At 37.5% G+C, this 23,599-nt stretch overlaps 1 protein-coding gene and 1 long non-coding RNA gene across 10 annotated transcripts in view; one reads left to right on the top strand and one right to left on the bottom strand.

Moving 5' to 3' along the window:
• The window catches only part of LOC106729534, a 122,064-nt gene that overhangs the window by 87,075 nt on the left and 11,390 nt on the right, over nucleotides 1-23,599 (top strand). For all 3 annotated transcript variants that reach the window (XR_004325667.1, XR_004325668.1, XR_004325669.1), the window contains 4 exons: nucleotides 8,174-8,286; nucleotides 16,126-16,182; nucleotides 19,253-19,386; nucleotides 19,717-20,017. This is a non-coding gene — a long non-coding RNA (uncharacterized LOC106729534). The remainder of the gene's footprint in view (nucleotides 1-8,173; nucleotides 8,287-16,125; nucleotides 16,183-19,252; nucleotides 19,387-19,716; nucleotides 20,018-23,599) is intronic.
• TRIM13 (tripartite motif containing 13) overlaps nucleotides 79-23,599 on the bottom strand; it is a 39,524-nt gene continuing 16,003 nt past the window's right edge. Inside the window, exons 2-6 of one of the 7 annotated variants that reach the window (XM_032496182.1) lie at nucleotides 20,787-20,944; nucleotides 14,938-15,118; nucleotides 11,092-11,204; nucleotides 8,206-8,312; nucleotides 79-1,707 (exon numbers count right to left, since the gene is read on the bottom strand). In XM_032496182.1, coding sequence (XP_032352073.1) covers nucleotides 476-1,707; nucleotides 8,206-8,257 — 1,284 coding nt within the window. In that variant the 5' untranslated portion in view covers nucleotides 8,258-8,312; nucleotides 11,092-11,204; nucleotides 14,938-15,118; nucleotides 20,787-20,944 and the 3' untranslated portion in view covers nucleotides 79-475. Of the gene's footprint in view, nucleotides 1,708-8,205; nucleotides 8,313-11,091; nucleotides 11,205-11,760; nucleotides 11,921-14,937; nucleotides 15,119-20,786; nucleotides 20,945-23,599 lie in introns of those variants that run through there. The other 6 variants (XM_032496183.1, XM_032496187.1, XM_032496181.1 and 3 more) reach the window with 6 other exon arrangements.

Raw genomic sequence — 23,599 nt, 5'->3', positions numbered from 1 at the left:
ACTCTGCAGAAAAAGATGGAAATTCAATCTATCCACATATTATTCCTTTTTAAAAGAATGTTCACTCTCAAAATAAAGTTGCTTTACAGGAGTAGTCTTTATTACATGCTTAAGAACAATCATTATTACACCAACTCATCAATACAATACTAAGTCATGTGCTCTTCCACCTCCTTTTTCCATAGCATAAACACAGCCAATATTGGGGGTAGGGTGCTTATTTCAAAAGCAGTTTAAAAAGGAGGAAGGAAGGTTCAGGACTAAACTATAAATTTTCATTTTTATCTTTAGGCTACCTAATTTTCATTTTTATCTTTATGCTACCTAATTTTCAACATGTGTAGGACATTCTTTTTGAAAGGAATACTTTTGGAGGAAAATGATCTGACTGGAATCTTGACCAAATCTGAACTATCACGCTGTATTCTAACAAATTTCTAACAAAAGACACAGAACTATGTACTTGAAACAGATTTTATAATAGTTTATATTTGCACACAAATTCTGCCACATTGTTCAGCACCACCAAAGTAAAATTCTTCAGTCTTTCACTGAAAATGAAAAACCCATCCATCAACTCTTCCCAGTAAAAAACTGATTGTTCTACAAAATCAGCTGATTTAGTCAGATAGGAACTGAAATTTGAAAGATTGTCTTTCCAAGTTGCGATTCCATCAAATAAAGACCATTCTAGGAATATGGTAGGACTGAAGAAGACAAGAAGGCCAAGCAGAACGACTACCACAAATAACTGATAAAAGCTCCAAGGAATCCTGCTGATGAATGTGCCAGTGTCTTGAGGCAAAGAAAGTTTATCCACATCTACCAGTTTTATGTCTTCCCACTGACTGGTATCAAAGTTCTTCATTAAAGGGCTTGTAGGCAAATTAGATGGAGGCAAAGGAGTTTCCTTGATTACTTTTATTTTCTCCCTGAACTCCTGCATCTGTTGCAGAAATATGATGGGTTCTGACACATCTTTGAAAGCCTCAGCAATGTTAAAGGCCATTCGCTGTTCCTGCAAGATGGTGTTGAGTTTGTTGATCTCTGGGTCATAGGCCTGCATAACTGCAAGTTTCATGGTCTCAAAGTCAGACAGGATTTCATTCTTCTTTTGATCTAATGTGTGCTGTAACTTCTCAAAAAACTCCTTTACTTTATCTGAATCTTTAGTCAGTAACTGTAGAGATTTCCTTTTGCTAGTTTCCAAGGTATCCAAACGAGAAAGAGCATCTCCCCGACGCCAGGTCTCAAAGCTCTGGAAGAGGGACTCAAAGGCATCCCTTTCCTGAATATAGGCTTCTTCAATGGAACAGAAGACATGCTTGGTGTGGTCACCACGAGTTGCACAGACCCCACAAATCAGCTGCATATCGGTCAGGCAGAAAATGTTGAGAGGCTGCCCCAAGTGTCCTTTGCACACTGGCATTTTGGGAGAGACCTTGATCTTGTTGTACTTTTCCACAATACCCTTCAGGGAGTAATTAACCTGCAGAGTATTGACTCCAGTAGCTGAAGTTTCCTTCCGGCATGTGGGGCACTTGAATGGAGATGACCTCCACAATGAATTCCGCACATTCCCCTCTAAGATCCCTTCTAAGCATTTTTTGCAAAAGTTGTGCGAGCAAGGCAAAACTCGAGGATCATCAAACAGACTGCAACAAATTGGGCACGTGAGATCTTCTTCAAGCAGCTCCATCACATCTCCTACCAGAGAAAAAGAAACATTTTATTTTACTCCAGTACTCCCCTCCACTTGGACTATGGAATAATTAGAAGAAACTATCTTCACAGGCATTAAAAATGATCTTTCACTGAAATAACCAGTCAAACAAAGGAAACAAGTGAAAAATTTGGGAAGGGAATGCAACCAAAGCAGATTTAATCTGCTGGGGCTAGAACATGCTCCTTATTAGCAGGGCTCCCTGTACACAAGGCCTTTGTGTGGGCTTTCCAACAACAGTCTTTGGCTGAGACAGGGTTAGGACTAGGATGACTGCAAGTTGAGCCAGCAGGGCCCAACTGCTTGTTTTAAAACAGAGCTGACTACTAGCTGTCAGAAACAAAGCTACTCAGTGTCTGAACAGAATGAGCTCTTTAGTTTGGGCCCACAATTATGAAATGGTATGCTATTCAAAGAAAGAAGCACAGAAATATAAATTCAAGTGTGTACTTTCATGTAGACTTTTATTAAAAACTAGCTTTTTTCCTATTTCAAAGGCAAGATTAGAATTATTAAAATCAGAGGTAAGAACATAAAATGAGAGAGTTATAATTAATTCTTCCCTAGAGAATTAAATGAGTATTTTTTAAAACCACAGAAACAGTAATCAAAGCCATCTTGTGCCATCTAGAGAAATCAGTCCTCCAAGATGTGGTGGGCAGAAACCTGGGCGTCCCTAAGACTCTTCCAGGGCATCCATGAGAACAGTACTATTTTCATAGTAACACTGGGCTGTTATTTACTTTCAGCACTGTGTTGACAATGCATTGGAAAAGCAATGGTGAGCAGACACTGCTGGAGCCTTAACAGGATCCAAACAAGGCAATAGGTAGCACCAAACTGGACTCCTGGTCTTTGTATTCTTCACCACCACACACCCACAGTGGGGCAGGGGTGGGGTAGCCAGTTTCATTTGAGAATGTTCTTGATGAAGCAGTAAAAATTGTTCATTTTATTACATCTTGATCCTTGTATACATGTCTTTTTAATATTTTGTGTGACAAAGTGAAATAAACACAAAGCATTTCTACTGTATACTAGCAGATACTGTCTGGAGGAAAAGCAGTTAGGTGATTGAGCTGCAAGCTGAACCAGCTGTTTTTTTCATGGAACACCACCTTTATGTAAAAGAACGAATGACAAACAATGGCTGTTCAGACTTAGATATCTGACAAACTTTTTCTTGACAATGAACAAAATGAGCCCACTGCTTCAAGGAAAACAAATGACACTATTTGTTGCCAATGACAAATGTTGAATTTTTAGTGAAAACTGGATTTTTGTCACTTAAGAGCATGATAGCTTACCATTAATTAAAGACTTTTCTAACAAAATAAGTGATGATATTAACAAATGTGGATTTTGGTTTTTTTAGGGGGGAGATCATTGTATAATGACGTAAGTCACTATTTGAACTAACTGGCTCAAATCACTAGTGCATGTGATAAATCATGCATGAGTAAAAGATCAAAAGACCAGTATGTTCAAAAACATGACTTCAGATTCTATCCTGCAACTAACTTTCAAGAAACAACCACTTGTAGAGTTTTGGTATAGTATCAAAGAAGATCCACAGTTATCAGAAAAAGCTATTAAAATATTCCTCCCTTCACCAACTACGTATCTGTGGCAAGGCCAGATTTGATTTTCTTTGTATTTCAACCCAGATAACTTACTGCAACAGGTGTAATGCAGAGGCAGATAAAGGCAATCCATTAAAGAGATCTATAAATATATATAAAGCAATGCCACCCTTCTCACAATTGTGTTTTGAAAAATAGTTTTCACAAATTATGATAACATGTAATAGGTTTATCATTGTTATTTTAAATGAATTAATTATCTTAAAATTTCCTGTTTTAATTTCTAATACAGTAAATATATATAATACACACATAAAAAAAGCTCTTGGGAGCCTCCATTTTTAAGAGTGTAAAGGGGTCCTGCGAGCAAAATATTTGAGATCTGAGCTAGAGAATACCGTTTCTCCAATGCAAGTTTCTTCTTTTAAAATGTACATTTTAAAACTTTTATTCCTAAAGTTTTAAAACCCAAAATAGTGCTAAATATGTCCTCATTCAGTTTACTGAAGGATGTATATACACGTATATACATAAATATGTATATATATCACATGACCACCAAAGTAATAAAATAGGGTCTAATAATCTATAAGCCATCCTATAACCAAAAGAAAATAAATTTTTAACAGTAATTTTAAGAATCACAATTGGAGCTACAATCTACAAGATAAATAGTATTTAAAAGATAAGCTGAGCTTGCAGGACTAATTACTTTATGGTTTTACATTGTGAGAGATACATGTATAATAAATGTATAATACATATATATGTAGAATTAAAGCAAAGAGTATTCTGTAAAATTTAGTGTCATATGGCAAAAACGTGTAATGAGCTTATTTTTCTGAGAAATCTTTTGTGACAGGAGAAATCATACAACCTTTGAAAAGCATCAGAGAGGGGAGAGAAATAGCTCAGTGGTAGAGCACATGCTTAGTATGCACGAGGTCCTGGTTCAACCCCTAGTACCTCTACTTAAAAAAAAAAAAGAATTGGGATGTAGATTCCCTTGTAACTACTTTGTGGGGGAGGGTATAGCTCAGTGGTATTGTGTGTGCTTAGCATGCACGAGGTCTTGGATTCATCCCTAGTGCTGCTATTAAAAAATTAAATAATAAACAAACATATATAATTACCTCCTCCCCACCAAAAAAAGATTGGGGGGGAAAAGCACTAGGAAGAGAATGGCTATAGAGACTGAGGTCAGTGTGCTAAAAAGAATTGCCTTAAAACATTCTGATCCTTTAGAACAAAGAAGGAACACTTCTGATGATCCTCTATCCCCAGTCCTAGTTCTATACTGCATCACCTCCATTGCTCTCTATCATCTTTCACCTAAGAATTCTATGCTAAGGCTAGACTTTGGATGAAACGGTAGAAACACAAAAGTAATGGGGGCAGCATTCAATAAAGCAAACCTAATTTACTCAGCCTTGCAAGGTTAATATTTCCAGAGAATACTATCCAAGCATTAAATAAATAAGAAGAAAAACGAAGGATTCCAAGTATCTGGCATGAGAAGGAGAAAGGGGCACACAAGGCAAAGAGAAACTTTGAGGAGAACTGAGAAGGACACTGCAAGAGGGGCCACGAATTTTAAGGCAATCCAGTATGATCAGAATTAAAAAAGAAAATGTCACATATAGGAGAATTTAGACATTTTTTTAAATTGCATCAAAATTATGGTAGATCCTGTTCCATTTTTAGTGATAAACTTACAAATTAATGTTTATAATTTAAAGGTTCTCATTTTTCATTTACTTTAAAACTAAACACTATTTCCTTTTCTCTTCTTTTCTTAGCTTTATACTCAGAACTTTCTCTGACAAAGCTATGTGACCACTTCCACAGCTGACTTTTAGGGAAAATTAAAATATATTAACCTAACAACCCAAGAAACCACGGCAAGTCCATTGCCTTAAAAGTTTTAAAGGAGAATACATAATAAATAAAGTTTTTATCTCACTAAGTGAAGGGTATGCTTCACAGTAAAAGAACTTATAGATCCTTTTCTTAAAGTGTGGCTGACACATAAAAATCTAAATAAATCAATTGAGCTTACTCCTTTGAAGAAACTAAAGTACATATCCCCTCTTTTGGGGGACAAGTTTTTACCCAATATAGAGGTCAAGAAACTTTATGGGAACAAAATCATTGTTCACCAGTCATAAAATTTCAACTTAACCAATGTCAAATTAAGTACATAAAGGCAAACAAGTTTTCCAAGATTCATTTCTTCCTTCAAATGTGTTTCTGAATATCAACTCTAAATTTTGAAGCATAAAAATGTATTTTTCCACCAATTAAAACTTTCCTCAAGTTTATACCAACAAAGAAAGTAGTTGTCTACCACCTCTTGGGTTTTCAACTTAATTTTCCTACCATATTTATACTTTAAACCATACTTTTTATGTGGAATATAACTCACTCTTTTTGGTACACATTCTATGAGTTTGGACAAATGCACAGTTGTATAACACCACCACAGATTTATTTTTAGGCAAACTTCCCAGATATCCACATTCAAGGAAGACTACAAGAACTTATTAATCCTACCTTGATTGAGTATATAGTAACAACAGTCTCTACAAATGAAAACCAACAACTAGAATATTAAAAATGGAAAAGCCAACACTTAGGAAAGGAATCATAAGATAGAAGTAAAAGCTAGTATCTATGACTTCTCCCTTCTGGAAGCCCTTTGGTTTTTAAATGATCAATTCCAAATGGTTGTAACTCAAAAGGTGCTCATTTTATTCACTGTTAAAAGTTAATTTTAATAAAACCTATTTATTAAAAGAAACTTTCCAGTTAAATCTTTGAATTTCATTAGTCTATAGCAATATCATATAGTTCAAAATAATACCCATGATTTTTTCCCCTAATCCCATTAGAAGACAGAAAGAAAAGCCAATATATTATACTTTGTATCTGAGGGATTTAAACCAAATTTCCATCCTGCTTTGAGGTATTCTGAAATCAGGAATTTCAAAGCAGTATCTAAATACCTAACAAGTAACTAGACAGCAAATACTGAATCTCAATTCACAGACAAAACTCAATTACGTGAGCTCTACTAAACAGAGAGCTATCAACGTTATCTTGGAACAATTCTTAGAATAAAAGGGCTCACCTTTTTAAAACCTCATTTCTGCTCATCATACTAGTTCATCTTGTTTTCAAGCAGTATACTGTATTCTACTTTAGTATGAGATCCACTAATAATGCTTTCTTGAAACTTGCTAAGACTCTATTAACAACTATTGAATCTAGGTAGAGGTTGTAAGGATATTTACTGTAGTAATTTTTTAAATTTTTCAGTATATTTGAAAATTTCCACAATACAAAGTTGGGAAAAAAACTAAAGATGGGAACTAATTATATGAAAACCATATTGAGCTAAAAAAGTAAAACTTCAGAAACATTAGCTAACTATAAGAAGAGCTTAATTTGCTCTTTGTTTTATCTTTTATAAAATTTTTTAAACTTCTATTGTTTTATCTTTTATAAAATAAAAATGTATTATTGGAAATCTCTGGATCTAAGCCTGTGAGGAGAACGACATACTTGTTTGGCTCTCGATCTATGATCTCTGACAAACTACTTACACACAATACAGTTTTTCTCCTCATTGTACAAACATTGTGAAAGATACCTAAATATATGAAAATTATTTACAAAGTTTTTAAGTACTTTGTATCAACGTGTTATTAGCACTTCATTCTGGCTTTTAGAGACTGTTCCAAAAAACTTACATGATCAAAACAGGATAAAGTGAGATCTAATAAAGACAAGATTTCTGATAAAAAAGGAATATTAAAATTACTATGTCACATATAGTATCTAAAATGGTTATCTGATTGTGATGTGGCCCTTGCAAACACAATATAAAAGTTACCTATGTGTCCATATGAAATATAAGTAAATTATCCTTTCTGGAATTATCCTAGAGTAAGTAGTAGTTTAAATTCCCCGCAAGGTATTTCTAGTAGGATTCCTGATGAGGACAAAATAAACCTAGTACAGAAGGTCCAGCAGCTTGGACGGCCCACCTACTGAGAAAGCTAACAAAGAGTTTTTGGACTAAGATTACATTCTCAAAAACATAAAAACTAGAATATTATCTTCCTAGTCCAGACAAACTCAGGAAAAAATTTTTTTTCCCTTTCCTTCAGTCTCTTCTCTGTGCCATTATTTTGCCTTGACTCTTTCCTTTGTTGTTTTTTTTTTTCTGACTCTTTCCTTTTAGTCTTTTAACTCATCTTCCGCATACTGTTTTAAGGAATATAATCTTTTGATTTTATTCTTATTCCTTCCTTATCTCCCACATGCCTCTTTACCCTTCTTATCTTCTTTTCCCTCCTTATCTTCTTTTCCCTCCTTTGTTTTTCCTGAGTCACTTGATAAGTCACACAAGATGTTATTCTGTAATTCTGTAAATCCACAGCATTAATCAATAGTTTTGGGGTTCCAGTTAGATCAGATATCCTGATCTACAACTACTGAGAAATCTATGAAGATACTAAATAAATGGTGTTGAATCCCATTCTTCCCCACCCAGATGAAATCAATTTGAATGAAATAAGTATCTGAATTTGAATGAAACATATATAGCCTAAATTATTTTCCTAGTCTGGTACCAACCAAACACAGACTGTTTATCTTTGACTTAAAGAGTTAGAATTAATTTAAATTGGAACTACTGACTTCTGTAAAACTTTTATGAACCAGAAATGTCTGGTTTCTTTCCTCCCAAATAAATGTAAATAGGTTTAAATGAAGGTGGCAAAATGTTTACCCCTCGAACAAACTGTCTTCTTTCACAACAATATACTAAGCAATCATTAACCTAAATTATTATCCCCAACAGGTTGGTATCCATTAAAAGTTCTCATCACCTACCTGCATTTGAAGTTAATTCCAGCTTGCAGAAAGTACTGTCAAAGTCTAGCATTCCATAGCTGGCAAGCTAGATCTATCTAGGTAAGTGAAGTAAACAGCATGTAATACTGTGGAAAGTGAAAATAGGTATTTAATGGATAACTGATAAGTATTACCTACCAACTAACAAGAACTTACTTGAGATGGAAATGTAATTGGTATGAACAAAGTTCCTTTTGCTCAGTGTAGAATTATATACACATTTTATTCTAAGTAAACCCGATCTAGAAAATATTGCAAGCAGAAATCTAATTATGCTAAACTTTAATCAGTTTTTTTGGTCGGCTGTAGTCTATGTACTATGTTGGCACTCCTTGCTCATATCCAATACTGCACATATGCAGGGGAGGAAAGGAAGAGCTCTTCTGGGAGTTTTAAGTGGGGAGCCAGGCTACTGCCAAGTAGGATATACTTGTGATGCTTATGCCATAGGAAAGACAGTAATTTAAGCTATCAGCAAAAATTTTCAGTTCAACTTTTTCTTAGAAATGTATCTACATCTACAATGGAAATGAGTTAGAAAGTTCACATTATGGGAATTTGCTTTATAGAAGGCTTAACTGGAATGTAACTATTCTGTGTGTCAGAGGACACCTTTTTCTTGTTAACTGTTATAAGTACTATTCTTCTAGTACCATTCTAATATCTAGAGTCCCAAGCCAAGGTAATGACAATGGCAGTGTCTTTCATGAACAACAAAAATGGATAATGCAATGGTATATTTAAAAAGGTGAAATATAAGCCAAAAGTCAATTCCTGCCCTAAATTCAGAAATGTAGCATATTTACAAAGATATTGTGACTTTAAAAGGTGTGAGAAATGCCTTACAAAAGGACATAGAAAGCTGACACCATACTGAAGTTGGAGGTTATCCATGCAATTGGGTTTTCTTTTTCCTAAATTATGAAAGTAATGTGATTAGAAAGAATTCAGAGAATACAGAGAGAAATTACCCATAATCACATCAGCAAGGAATAGCCACTATTACTATTTTAGTATATTTCTTCCAATTCTATGTGTGTATGTTTGTGCACACACATATTTTAACAAAACTATTAGCATAATACAACTTTATATCCACTTTTCACTTATTTTATTATATGCATTTCCCCTGTTGTTATAACTTCTTCTAAAACATAAGTCCTACCTCATGGATATGCTATTCCTTATTGATTGTTTTGTGGGGATCATAACATTTTAATGAACACCCCATAGAAAAATCTTAGTCCAACACTCTAGTTAGTGCCTTAGATGATTCCTTTAAGTGTATTGTTAAATGAGTCAAAGAGTAGAAACATTTTTAAGGCTCTTGAAAAGACTGCCAAGATTCCCTCTAGAAAGGGTATACCACTTTCTGAACTCTGACCAGTGACATATGAGTGCTCTACCTCTCCATGCAGTTCCTGACCTTACAACAGAACCATACTTTTATAGAGCTTAGTAAAAAAAAACAAGAGAAAGGCATACTTTTTTTAACCATACTTACCCAAGTTTAAAATAGAAAACAATTTAAGGCAGTTAATATTAGTATGTGTCTGTGTATTACCAATATAGAAAGACTATATGGTGCTAAAGTTATGAGGTAGAAATAAAACAGAAGTACTGGGCTTAAAAACATCTTAGAGATCATCTAGCTAAACACCTAACTTTATAAGTAGAAAAAAAAAGCCACCACAAATCATATAGAGCAAGAAAGGCATACGACCTGAGTTTCCCAATTCTTAGACCTTAGCACTATCCAGAAAGTGGGTCAAGAATTCAGTATCCTCATTCATCAAATGGAGTAGTTTAATCATGGACTCTCTAATTGCCTTCTAAAATTCTGTAATTTTTACAAAGTAGGTTGTAACAGGTTCTCCTGTGAAGAGTACAGAGCACTGAACCGGTGTCTTAACACCTAGCTTCAAACAGTAGTTTTGCCCTTTGTCGAATGAAGATTTTTAAGGTACCTAACTTATAGTGTTCTTGGAAAGATTAAGTAACGTGTGACAATTTTGTAAACTGCTGAACTACATAAATGTAAGGTGGTTTGAGTAAGTATGTATACAGATACTGTGAAACTATAAATACACATTTACAGTTTTATGTTAAAAGCATGAGTGTACTAACCAAGAAAGGTCCTAAAAGAGAGCTGGATGCTCTTGAACTGTTAATTTCAAGGGCAGGCAAAGTATTACATATCACAGCAGGTATAAAACACATTGATGGAAAAGGGCATATCTGAACAATAGCTACAGCGTAAGTAAGACCAGATAACCAATAAATGTAAGAATGAAAATAACCTGGTGTTATGGAAGGACTTGCCAGGGAAGCTTAGTACATCTGCTGATGCAAAAAAAGATGGCATTTTTAGGGAAAGATAGACGAACTGGAAGAAATACATCTTCTCATTGTTCAAGACAGAAGTGTAACCAGTTAATCAACAACAGCTCTATCAAGTGCTACCAGAGGGAGTGGCTATGTAATGAAATTTTGCTTTTAAAATACCTATTACATAAGGGTCTCTAGAGTCAGAAAATGCAAGCCCTGTTGTGCAAGCCCTGTTATACAAGCCCTGGCAAGGCGGCTTGAAGGAAAAAAAAAACTATTTAAAAAATGCTACTGTAGCCTCTTTTCCTTTACAATATAAATCTTTGGTTTATAATATATTTCAAATAATTGCCACAGAAAGAATTTCCAAGTATAGAGTCTATTTTTCTGAGTTTTGACAAAATATGAAAAGAACAAAGACCATCTGCGAGGGTGGGAACACATATTCTACACATAGTTCAATTTGTAAAGGTTCTGGGCCTAAAGAAAGAGTGCTTTCTTTTTTCTTAGGATGTAGGGAAAAGTACTGTAGTTTACCTCTGTCCCTTGAAAGCAGGTGTATTGGTCAGGGTTACTATTTCCCAGAGCAAAGCAATCAGGTTTCGGTTTTGTTTTGTTTCCACGTCGTGACTGGTAATCAAATGAGGCTACTGCGAGGAAAAAACAAAGATAGAGCGTATTATGCATTCATTTGGACAAGACCCTTAGTGTTGACCCTCAATTTTTTTTCAGTCATCCCCCATAAATCAAAAGCCAGCCTGCTAGGACCAGGTGAAAAAGCCAAGATCATGGCAGAGGCTGAAGATCTCTGTGCTAAGGAGCTTGTCGGTTACAGCGCCCTCCTCCGGCGCCAGGCAGCCTCCCCAGGTTCAATGCCAGCGAGCGGTAGCGTGCCGACTCTGGTTCACGGTCGCCTTTTCTTTCTGTAGGCGATACCGAGGCGCTGGCAGTGGAGCCGGGCGTGTTCGGTAGCGGAGCAGGTTTGCCAGAGTCTAAACGCCCTGCCCGGCCGCCCACCCGCGCGCCGCTCCTCCCCACCCCTGTTCCAGTGCCCGGCAGCTTTCTGCTGTGCTGCTGGGACTCGAGCGCAGACTGAGCTCTCCACCAGCACCCCACCCACGCAGGTGCCTGCCCAGCCAGGGCAAGTGCCCCCCCCCCACCCCAGTTCCCTCTGAAGAGCCGGGGCGGCGGGTACTTATCTCGGACCTGCGGTCGCTGGAGGGGACCCGCCCGGAGCCGCGCAACGACCAGTCCTTCAGCCGCCGACACCGCGCGTTACGCGCCGGGAACGGCTGCAAAATGGACTCGCGGCGCCGACCGGGCCCCGCCCCAACGCCCTCCTCCCCCCGCACTTCGGTCCTCCTCCCCAGCCAGGCTTCGCCTTTGTTCCGCCTCCCGGCTCTTCCCTTTCCCTGGGGGAGGGAGTGGGTGAGAGGAGGCGGGAGTCCTTCCGGTGTCTCCAACCGCCACAGACAACCGCCACCACCCGCGGTGCGCCTGGAAGAGGGGAGGGTCTCGAGCTGCGCGCTTCTCTGACTTTCAGAGGGGCTGCGCGCGTCCGCGAAGCGCCGTTCCCGCGGCGCCTGGAAGCGGATGTGGATCGCGCGGACCCGCGGGCTTGGCCTGGACCGAGCGCGGGCAACGGCAGGCGGTGTCGTCCCGGGTGGAGCCGCCTGGGAAGAAAGTCGGCGCGCAACGAGATGGTTGGGTTTGGATTGTTGTACTTTTTTTTTTGTTCGTTGCATTTTCAGGAACAAAAAAAAAAGCCCAACCCTTCACACCGCTTCATCTGCATCTCTCTGGACCAGAAGCCCGGCCACAGCGGCTTGAGGGGACGGAGACAACTGTCTGCCCCGCACCCCACAATCCAGGGAGGGTGGGACGGGCACTCGTGTTGGGACCAACGCCAGGGCTCGAGCCAACGGCTCCAGCCAGAGCACAACCAAAATAAGGTTTATTGTCTCAGCAACCTTGCACCTATTTCTTTGCAGACTTTAGGCTGAACACTAGCTACCCAATAGGCTGAACACTGGCTACCCAATTAAGATTTCTTTTTAAGGAAAATACCATTGCCCGTTCCTTTAGAGAGAAAGAACTTAAATGTGGCTCTAAATTATCTGCCGCTACGCTCACTATTCTGACTTCCAGCTACCTCTATAGGGACCTTGTCTAACATCAGACTCATTAAGCACTTACTAATGACCAGTTCCAAGAATACTTATAAAGGAAAAGGAATGGCTACTCCAAAACTTGCAGTTTGGGGGAAAGTGAAGCAAGGACAAAAATCACAGAATGTGCTCTGCTGTTGAGTTCGCCCCCAGTTGGGGAAGTGTGGGCTTTGGAAGTAGAATTTGAAGGAAAGGTATTCGAGGCCTATCAGAAATAGTACTTAGGCCTGGTGACTAATAATGCTTGGCTCAAGCCCTATTACAAACAAAACCAAAAAACTCTCCCCACCCCTTCTGAGATGTCCAGGTGCTTGCCATGCCTGGGGTCCCTTAAACCCAGTTTGTGTGCATCTCCCTTGAACCCAATTTTGCCTTTGTAGAACAGTTCCTATATTTATGTCATTTTGTCTTCATAACAATACTGTGGGATGGAAATTATGATCTTCACCTTACAGGTGAGGAAACGGATGAAATGGATTTCTCCAAGGTAAAAAACAAGAGGCAGAGCTGAAACTGCAAAGTCAGATTCCAGGTGTAGATTCTTTCTACAGCACAGTAACTGTCAGTGCCAACGAAAACAGGACCCCAGTCTCCTACCAAATTAGGGTCATTTTGTAAAAAAAACACCTGATTTGTAGAAACATTTTGCATACCCTAATATTAAAATGATACAAGAGTGAAAGTTAGGTTAATAATTCATAAATCACAAATTATCCTTGTGTAATTGTGTAATACATATTTATATGTATCTGGCTGGTGGTAGATACTAATTAATAAACTGCCCAACTAAATGTAAAACACTGATTAAATATGCATAGAAATCCCTAGACTGTTTTAAAAAATCAACTACTAAGAGAACATTGTATATTAAACTCTCTTAAGTGTAGAAAAATAGAAAAGGAAGAAGAATCTCTCTCTCCTCCCATGATTCTAATAAAACAGCAACCAGGGAATCACCACATACAGTGTGACTAGAGAAAGAGTAACTGCTGGATTAAAACTATATAACCAGCTACATCCTTCCTGGAAAAGCACAATGTAACTAGATCCCATTAGAGATAACACTGAGGGATTGTCAAAATTCTTGTTACACTGGAATTTCCTTCTATTGACTATTCTTCAAATAAGTAAACTAACAGCTGAAGATTGGAATTCATATGTCTGCACAGCAGTAAGACTAGAGACATAGTCTTAAGTTTGTGTTTTGTGACAAATATATTTTTACAGGTAGAATTTCTAATGTTATACATTTGAAATATGTATACATATACACATATATATATTTTAATTGTGATTTATTTCATGCTGTTGTTTTTGTTCTGAGTCTTGACAAAGGTAAAATCTGCCAGCTTTCCTTCCACTTACCAAGACATGTGATCACATGTTCCATAAAAGGGACAGTGCCAAATTTGGTGTACACTGAAATGTAAATTGTCAGAGTGGGACACATCTGATAATTAAGACTGGAGCAATTGTGTGCAGGAGAGGGGTGCTGGTGAGCCTCCTTGGATACACTGGAACATTTCTTTATTATTCTGTCCTTCCCTTCCAATAGCTGCCAGAGTCATGAATGCAAGCCCCAACATTTCCCAACGAGAATTCGTGACAATACAAGGCACTGACATCGCAAGGTGTAGCAAAAAGATCAGAGACTTTGGAATCAGTTCTGCACCCAAAGTCTAGCTCTGCCATTTACTAGTTGTTCAAGTTACTTAGCATCTCTAAGCCTCAGTTTTCTCCTCTGTAAAACAGGGATCATGATGAAAATTAGGGAACATAAAAAGCAACCAACATGGTATCTGACATATAGGAGGTACTTAATAAATGGTTGCTACTGCTATGTGGAACAAGAAAACCATGCTGGGTTTTGGGTAACAGTTGCTATGGGTTGGTAAATGTAAGGCTGAAGCATGATAGTCTTAAGCAGAGCTAAACTGCCTATGCATGAGGTGAAGCCAATACCATAGTTTCTGCTTTTCTACACCCAGCCCAGGGCAGCCTTTTAAAAAGCATGTATCTTTCCACTGATGTACCTCCTTCCTTGTACTTAGGGAAAGGAGAGGAAAAGGAAAAACCTTCTCACTCAATGAAAGACTGTGCAGTGTTTTTTTTAAAGCTCTACAGTTTCAGAGAAATTGACTGAACATCCAAGATATTCCATCAAAAGGAAGAAATACCAGTAAAATTCCATTTATCACAAAAGACAGAAACTTACCTAAGACTTGATGAAATTAAAGGAATTCATCCTTGGTTTGAAGAAAATTCCAGGTTTCATATATTTCAGTTGCACAGTGAAGATCATGCATTAAATGGAGCAAACCCCAAGATCAGTTAGCTTTGGGAGAGAATGAGAGACCCTTAAGCAACAGAAAACTTGGCCTTTAGTTGTGCTTTTTCTGTAGATGGAAAGAAAAATTATAAGAATAAAGTTAAATATCAGATATAATTAAGATGATATTAGCATATGCTTATAATTTTATCCTCAGGATTGCACTAGACACCAAGGACACTAATCAAGGAATTTCCCGTTTGGTCAAAGAGGCAAGCCTCAAAAGCATGAACTAGCTCAGTAATAGAACATAATAGTGGTTTTTTAAGAGTCAACGTGAGCAGTGAAGACAAGATCAGAGGAAGGCATCAGAAACATCAGGGAAGATTTCACAGGGGAGGTGGGAGTCAAACAGAACCTTTATAGATCATAGAATTTGAAGACCAGAAAGAGGAAGAACATTGGAGGTGAAGAACACAAGTTCAGGGTGGGAATGAACTTCACTGATATTGAGTCCTCAAACAGGAAATAAAGTTTGAGGCCAAACTGTGGAAAGTTTTGAATGTCAGAATGAAGTGTCAGAATAAAGGAAACGGGAAGCTATGGAATAATTATGTATGTAGCACTACCTAGATAAAAGCAGAATTTTAGGAAGACTAATCTGATAATAGGGTCCAAGATTTAAGGGAGAAGAAATTTCCTTTATTTTAATACTTTTGAGGTTATTGGAAATTACTGATTTCAAAAATGCAATAATATAAAAGTCAGCATATATGATTGTCCTATTGAACTACCTAATATCAAATATATTGTCTATTAAAGTTCTCAATTTGTAAGTAAAATGTAGAAAGAATTAACCATGACAAATATTCTCCTAAAATCCTCTGAGAGAAAATTACATATGTATATATATTTATATATCAATCATATATAATTTATCTTAATATAATTATCTTAAGTATATTGTATGACTAAAGTTAGTGTGTTGTTAACCTACATTTTAGAGTATGCCTCACTAGAGCTTTAAAAATCATTACATATACTATGAAATGTAATGCTCTGTTTTGATATTTTAATAATGATTTATATTCAATTCCGTTAATGGTTTTCTAAATTTACTTTCCATACATATAGAAGTTTATTCTTGATGAAGAGTCACTTTATGAGGGCCTTAAGAAATGATTCATTCAGGTAAAGACTAATAGTGTATTAATACTTGCAATTGTTTAAGAGAACTTGGTTTGTAGAAACTGTTTATTTTGGAAAGTTTCTGTTGAGTTCACTAATCATTATTTGCTCTATTTTTATTTTGAAAACTGTCAGTTATGACAATAAAGTCTTATAATTTCAATTTAGAAAACTACTCTCACCCTGTTCTATGAGACCTTTTTTAGAACATTTCTTCTACAACTAAGGGTACAATAGTTTTCTATTACAGTTTTCAATAGCTGGTAGATTCCTGTAATTTCAACACACTTTCTTTGTCTTAAGTAAAGGCAATAGTACATCTCATAGAACTTTGGTTCTGAACATCTAAATTTATCAGATACCTACCTATACAGCATTACACAAGAAATGCATGCTTCTGTTTTTTAACATGAGCCTAGTTGAGTCTCTCTGACATCAAAGCATGTGGTAATGCCTTGTCAAAATAGTGGTCTTCTTGTTTATAACACCATACTGGTTGTTGCTAGAATGTGGCTGAATCTCCGGGACCTTGTGCTGGATATAAAGCAGCCCACACCCGTCCCGGGCAAAAGACACAGACAATCCAGAAGATGCGTGAGACTCATTATACAATATGAGCACAAAGGTTAGCATTTTGTGAAGGTCATTGACCTCTGTGTTGTGAAATTCAATGAACATTTTTTCAATTTTCATTGTCTTTGATTTCTTAGCAGTGCTCACTCCCTCCTCCTTAAGAAGTCCTTTCTCAGGGCTTTAGTAACATCATGCTCACACCTGGCTTTTCTTTCTCCAACTCAGGAACACTTGCTGGGTCATTCTCTTGTACCCAGCATTTAAATCCTGGAATTCTTTGAACACTCAGGTTCAGGACACTTTCAGGACTTCAACTATCATTTAATGACTTTCAAATTCCCTGTAAAGCAGGGATCGCTAACTGATAGTTTGTAGTTACACCATTTTTAAATGTAAATACTTTAGCAGAGGCATGCTTCTTCCTCATGCACAATCCTTCCTGTCTGTAGGCCTTTGAGTTAGACCTTGTGTTGCTTGAGGCTCTGGTTCTTTCCAGCTTCAGGGTCCCTCCTACTGTAGTTTCTTCCCTCCCTAATGCACCCCCTCACCAGCAACCAAATCCCAGCTCCATCCTTGTCTCCCAAGTACAGCACAACAGGCACATCCCAGGTTAGCTTTCCAAGATGTTCCAGGCCAAGGACAGATCCCTCTTAATCATCTCATACCATCCTATGCTCTTCTTCCATTGCACACACTGCAGTTTGTTATTATATATTTATTTGTGTAATAATTTAATAATGTTTGTAAAGTCCATAAGAGCAGAGATTGTGTGTTTGTGTGTGTGTTTGTGTTTTCTCATCATTGCATTCCCAGCACCTAACCTAGTGATTATAAACTTTTTTCTTGAGTATTTTAGAGAAGTAAGAATTCTCTCAAAGATTATTGGTATATTTCAAACTTCTAAAAATTAGCTGTTGAGACCAGCTGAAATGGTAATGTACTCTGAACTTTATTCACTTGAAATAGGCACTTTAATATATTTTATTTTGTCAAAACAACATTTTTTCCCCTTCATTTGCAAAGTTTTTCGGACTCCTATAGTTTACACAGATGTGTTGGTAGTCTTTTCTCTTTCATAATATCACTTGTCTCTTAAAATGAGGGTAATTTCTTGAATAGTCCATCAGAGAATTCCTATAAAAAATTGGAAACTTTCTTTTTAAGCATAAAAATTAAGCAATATGCCATAAAAAAAGACTTGATGATATGACTAAATAAAAATGTAAAATTTTTTATGTTAAAAATACAATATAGTCATAATAGAATACAACTATTAAGAAGCTACAGAGCAATATGTATTGACAATGAGGTATGTATAAGATATAGGAAGTGAAAAATCAAGTTAAAAACAGTATGTATACTATGATTCCAAACTTGAAAAGAAATGTAATTCATGGTATATGGCTAGGGAAAAAACATTTGGAGGAATATACACCAAATTACTAAGTTGAGAAGATGGAACTGGGAAATTTTCAGTATTTATGTTGTACATTTTTTTAAATTTTTACATTGAGCATCAATTAATTTTGTAACATATAAAAAAAGATAAATTTGTAAATAAAGAAGACAAACTGAATTAGAACAAATATATGCAATGTATATAACTATGTTCTCATCCAAATGAGTAACAAGGCAAACACAAGATAGAAAAACAGGTTAAATACATGAAAAACAGGACACAAAAAGAAGAAATACAAATGATCAATAAGCATGAGAAAAAAATTTCAGTCTCACTGATAATCAAAGAAATACCAAGCAAAACTTGGCTTTTTTTTTAGTTCATTAACTTGGCAGAGATTTAAAACATTATAAGGACAAGTAGGCCAGCATTGAGTGGTACAGGCCGTCCAGTTTACTGCTGGAAACCAATATAGATGGATATAACCTTTTAGAGGACAGTTCGGTAATCTGTATTGAAAGCACTCAAAATATATACACTTAATTCAACTTCTAGAAATTTATTCTAGGGAAAGAATCAAAAACACCACAATTTATATACCAAATATATTTGTTATGGGACTTTCCGAGGAAAATTAGAAATATCCTAATTATCCATCAACAAGTTACGAGTTAAATTAATCCTGGTACATTCATGGTACTTTTTTTTAGCTTTTTTAATAAAAAAGATAGTACAACAATATTAAATTTTTAAATAAATGATCAGAACTACCTATAACCTCACTATAAAATGAGTCTGATTACCTTCTATAGGAATATATTAAATTTTTATTATGAAATAGTTTAAATATACAAAAAAAAGTGGTAACATAAAAAATAGCCATGTACCCACATTATCTCCATGTATGTTTTTACACTTTTACCACATATATAAATATCTATGAAAATATGTAGTATTATTTTGCAGGTTTGAAAATCTTATATAAAAGTTGTATCACAATATACAAGAACGCATGTTTTTAAATGTAATAATTATAGTAATACATGCTGTCAACTGCTAGTTTGGGATGAAAGTTTCCAACCTCTCTTCCCACTTTCCCAGGAAGGAGTCATCATGGAGGTCGGAGCTGAGACTCTAGAAAGGCCTTGCCTGGATTGGAGTCCAGAATCACCAGCAGTGTAACATTCGGCAGATTACTTGCCATGATCTTCAGTTTCCTCATATATAAAACAGAGGTAATGTTTACACCATTTGAGTGTAAATGAATGTTACGCATCAGAAGCACTTGGTACAGGGACCCCAGTACCTAGAGTGTTCAATAAGTGTTTATCATCATCACCATCATTATTTTGCAGATATGAATCTAGACATTGCTCTCTCTTCCTATAATGAAAGAGAGCGGTCAGCTCAGAGTAGGTGAGGCTAGCATGTTTTCTGCCCTCTCCCAGGGGTGTCCTGATAAACAGTTAACATTAAGCTTTGGGCAAGGTTAGGGGATGGGGAGGCATCTTTGTAGTGTTTACCAATTTCCATATTATAAATACTCCCACCATGGCTGATTTTAGGTTATCAACATGAGTTCACTGAATGCAGAGCTGGGAAGAGATTATCAGAATCATCTCTCTCAAACCAATATGAACCTGCTCCAGCACACCCAAGAGAGAATTTCTTTTCTTTTTTGCTGCCTCTTTGTTCACTGCTGAAACCAAGATCTGCTCCCTCTCAGGCAGAGGACCAGGAATACCTCTCTGATGTGGCTCCTGCAGAAGTAAGAGTTTTTTTATGCCTAGAAGATAGAGGAGGTCTTCAGATGAGAAGCCCAAAGCAGTGCTCAGGCACAGCTTACCAAGGAACTCATAACAAATGGTATGTTAATTATCATTTGCTATGTTCCCTTTGTATCTATCTCCCTTGGGGAATTTTGGGTGTGAGTGTGGGTGTGGCCACAGTCTAGGGTAAAATTCTATTATCTTTGGGTGATGTGGCCATAATGCCATCTTGAGACCATCAGCACCTTACCTTTTTTTTTTTAAATCTATTTCTAACATGTGGCATTTTACATTGCATTATTTCTACTTAAGATGTTGAAGTAATCATTTTGGCATCTTTCCATAGTCTATATAGTGATCCTTTTTTTTTAAAAAATTGAAGTATAGTCCATTTACAATGTTGTGTTAGTTTCTGGTGATGGCTACATAATTCCATTAGTACACCTAAGTCTAGGGTGTATGTAAAGGAAAAAGAAGGGGGGAGTGATAGCTCAAGTGACAGAGTACATGCTTTGCATGCGCAGGGTCCTGGGTTCAATCCCCAGTACCTCCTCTATAAGTAAACCTAATTACCTACCCCCCTAAAAAAAAAAAAAAAAAAGGAAAAAAAGAGAAAAAAACCAGGGGGCAAAAACTGGGAAAAGTGATGTAAAGATAAGAAAAAATAAGAATTTCAAGAACTGAGAATGGTCTAAACTATTGACAAGAAAAGTAAATTGAGTCCTGAAAAAGAACATTGAATCTTACAATTAGGTCTCCAGTGCTTTTAGGAAGAGAAATTTCATCTCTGGTGGGGACAGAGGTAGGTAGGGGATCTAGTGTTTATTGCATGCCAGGAACTATGTCAGACATTTTTCTTGCATTACCTTGTGTAGAAGTCACAGTAGAGAAACTGAGGCAGGAGTGGTTCATTAACCTGCTCAGGGTCACCCAGGGCAGATTTCCCAGGTCAGGCTTCATTCCACTGCAGTCAGGAGTGAATTGGAACCAAGGAAGTGTAGACAGGAGGTATGAACAATTCTTTCTGGAAACAGGATTGGGAAAGAAGAGAAAGAGCAATAACTAGATAAAGTACACGGATATGGAATCACTGCTTTTATAATGAATATAAATTCCTCCAAGGTTGACATTGAAAAAGTGACTGTAGGGCCAGAAACAGAGAGACACCAGACCCTAAACCCTGTCCTGGAGATGTGTCTTTATTTTGGGAGTCTTGCTCTGATTATCTTTGCTCCATCAAAGCCTCCCCAGATCCATTCTTCCTTTCATATCTGAAGCCCAAGCGTGAGATGACAAAAGGCATTTCTTAATATCCCGTGGCACAACCAAGTCAAAGCCAGAAAGTTTAAAGGACTTTTCTCAAGGCAAGGGCAGTGTTTCCTAACCTTGCCGTGTCACAGAAACTGCTCCCATACACTAATTTAAATATACAGAATGTCAAGAGATTTGGATTCAGGTCTATCTATGATGGGGGCCTGGCAATGGATATTTTAAAGGAGTGCCAGTTATCCTTCAATTCCTGCAGGCTTAGGTATAACTGTGCAGGCAAGTAACAAAGAGAAATAAACACAATAGCATAAATCCCCATGGTCTGGCTCACAACAAAAGACCTACTCACAACCATGTTGGGATCCTCATCCTACCTCTGTGGTTTGATGCTATCTCGGCACATACTGGCTTAATCTCCAGCCCTATCTGGGCCCCAAAGAGGGATATCCTTTGCCAAATTATAAGGTGTCGGGGGAGGAAGAGGAGAGAGCTTCTTGTGTTCTTAATGTTTCAAAGACTAGGCTATTAGTTCTTAACTAGCACACCGATACAGGCAAGCCTCGTCTTTGCCCACTTCACCCTCTCCCTGCTTGTCCCTCCAGCAGGAGGGAGCAGCCTGGTGGCAGCCACCTCCCTGCTATGGGCCTCTCAGTCTTAGGGAGGGTAACCGTATGTCTTGGTTTGCCTGGGGAGAGTCTGGACCTACTCCTAAGAGCCCAGAGTCCTCTCTGGTTTGGTGTGGGTCCTGGTGTGGATGATAAATTATATCCTGGCACTGTCTATGAACAGAGTGAGAACAAAAACACAGGTGCCCACGAGCAAGAAGTAGTCTGCCAGCAATTTACATAATGACGTCCATTTATCAAGCAAATCACTCCGTGACATGGCACACATCATTTCAATTAATTCTCACGCCATCCCACAACGGAGCTCTGGGGACACGGATTTTGCAATGAGGAAAGTAACAGGGTTAAATGACTAGACCAAGGTCATCCCACTATGAGGAGCAGAACTGATTCAAACATCCATCTGCATGACCCCAACTTCTGCTCTTAAAGGGGCCTGCCTGCCTCCTCAGGGCATGTGGACACCCTACCCACCAATTTTTGACTGTGTTAAGAAACAGAACTTTACCAAGAAAGTTGATCAGTTTCAACACTAAAGGCACTCTCTCAATATTCATATTTTTCATCTTACATTTGATAGTAGAAATGTTTCTGCAGTTGTGTGTGTAATTCAGCTCTTGTTTCTGTAACCTAATTTGAAAGAAGACTTAAAAAGAACCAACCAAGTCTGCAAAGGCAAAGTTTGACTGAAATGGATCCAGTTCGCAAATGGAGAATAACACTGGAGAATAAGTTTTGCATCACTGGTGTGGCTGCTCCAAGTCATCCTTCATGAAACCAAAGATTTAAGTGTAATCCAGAAAATGGATGGTTCAGCTTCTTTGCTTTACATCTGCACTGCTTAATCTTCTAAATCAGTTGCTCTCCCAGAAATGGTGACTAAAAATTGCAGCCTTTGCTTTTATCACCAGATTTTCCACAATTTTCCCTTTAAAGGGTTTTTTTTTTCTTTTTAAAAATGGATAATTTTTTATTTTAATTTTTAATTCCAAAAGCACTGCCTAATGCATTCTCTTTGAAAAAAAAAACAAACCCACATGTAAGGCTTAAGTGGCCTTTGATTAATACCCCAATTTCAGACCTATATACCGTTACTGGTTTGTTTTTTGCCCTTCTATTTTTCTTATCCAGGAAATTATTTTTCTACCATTTGCCTTTTCCGATGAAGCTTCCAGTACTGAGGTATTTTCCTTCCTCTCCTCAAACTCTATCCATAGGGAAGCTCCTAAAATCTCAGAGATTGAAAGCACCAAGAGGGCTACAGCAGCCTCTCTCTCTCCTTCTAGTTCTTTCTCCCTGTTGAGTGGTTAAGAGCAAAAGATCTAGATTCAGAGGCTGGGTGGAAGCCTCCATCACCTATTAGCTGAGTTGGGCGAGTTCATGTATTCACTATTCATTTATATTTATTGATTGACTGATTGCCCTTTATGTACCAGGGATATAATGTACAAGACAATGTTCCGACTATTGTGGAGCTTACATTTTAGTAGGAGACACAGAATGTAAACATAAGACTGAATATAGTGTAACTTCAGGAGGCAATATATGCCATCAAGAAAAATGAAACAAGGTCAGAAGACAGAGACTACGTTTTATCTCGGTGAAGAGAGAAAACCTCCCTGAGGATGTGATGACAGAGCAGAAAGCTGAGTATAGTGAAGGACCAAGACATGTAAAGATATGAAGGGAACAGGAAGTGCAAAGGCCCCGAGGCAGAAACAAACTTGAAGTGTTGGAAGAACAGGTGAAGGCTGGTGAGGTGACACAGAGTGTAGGAGAAAGAA

The sequence above is a fragment of the Camelus ferus genome, chromosome 14 (assembly GCF_009834535.1).
Source record: "Camelus ferus isolate YT-003-E chromosome 14, BCGSAC_Cfer_1.0, whole genome shotgun sequence".
In the NCBI taxonomy this organism is placed as follows: domain Eukaryota; kingdom Metazoa; phylum Chordata; class Mammalia; order Artiodactyla; family Camelidae; genus Camelus; species Camelus ferus.
The sequence above is the reverse complement of the archived record's forward strand: the minus strand, read 5'-3'. Positions and strand labels throughout refer to the sequence as shown.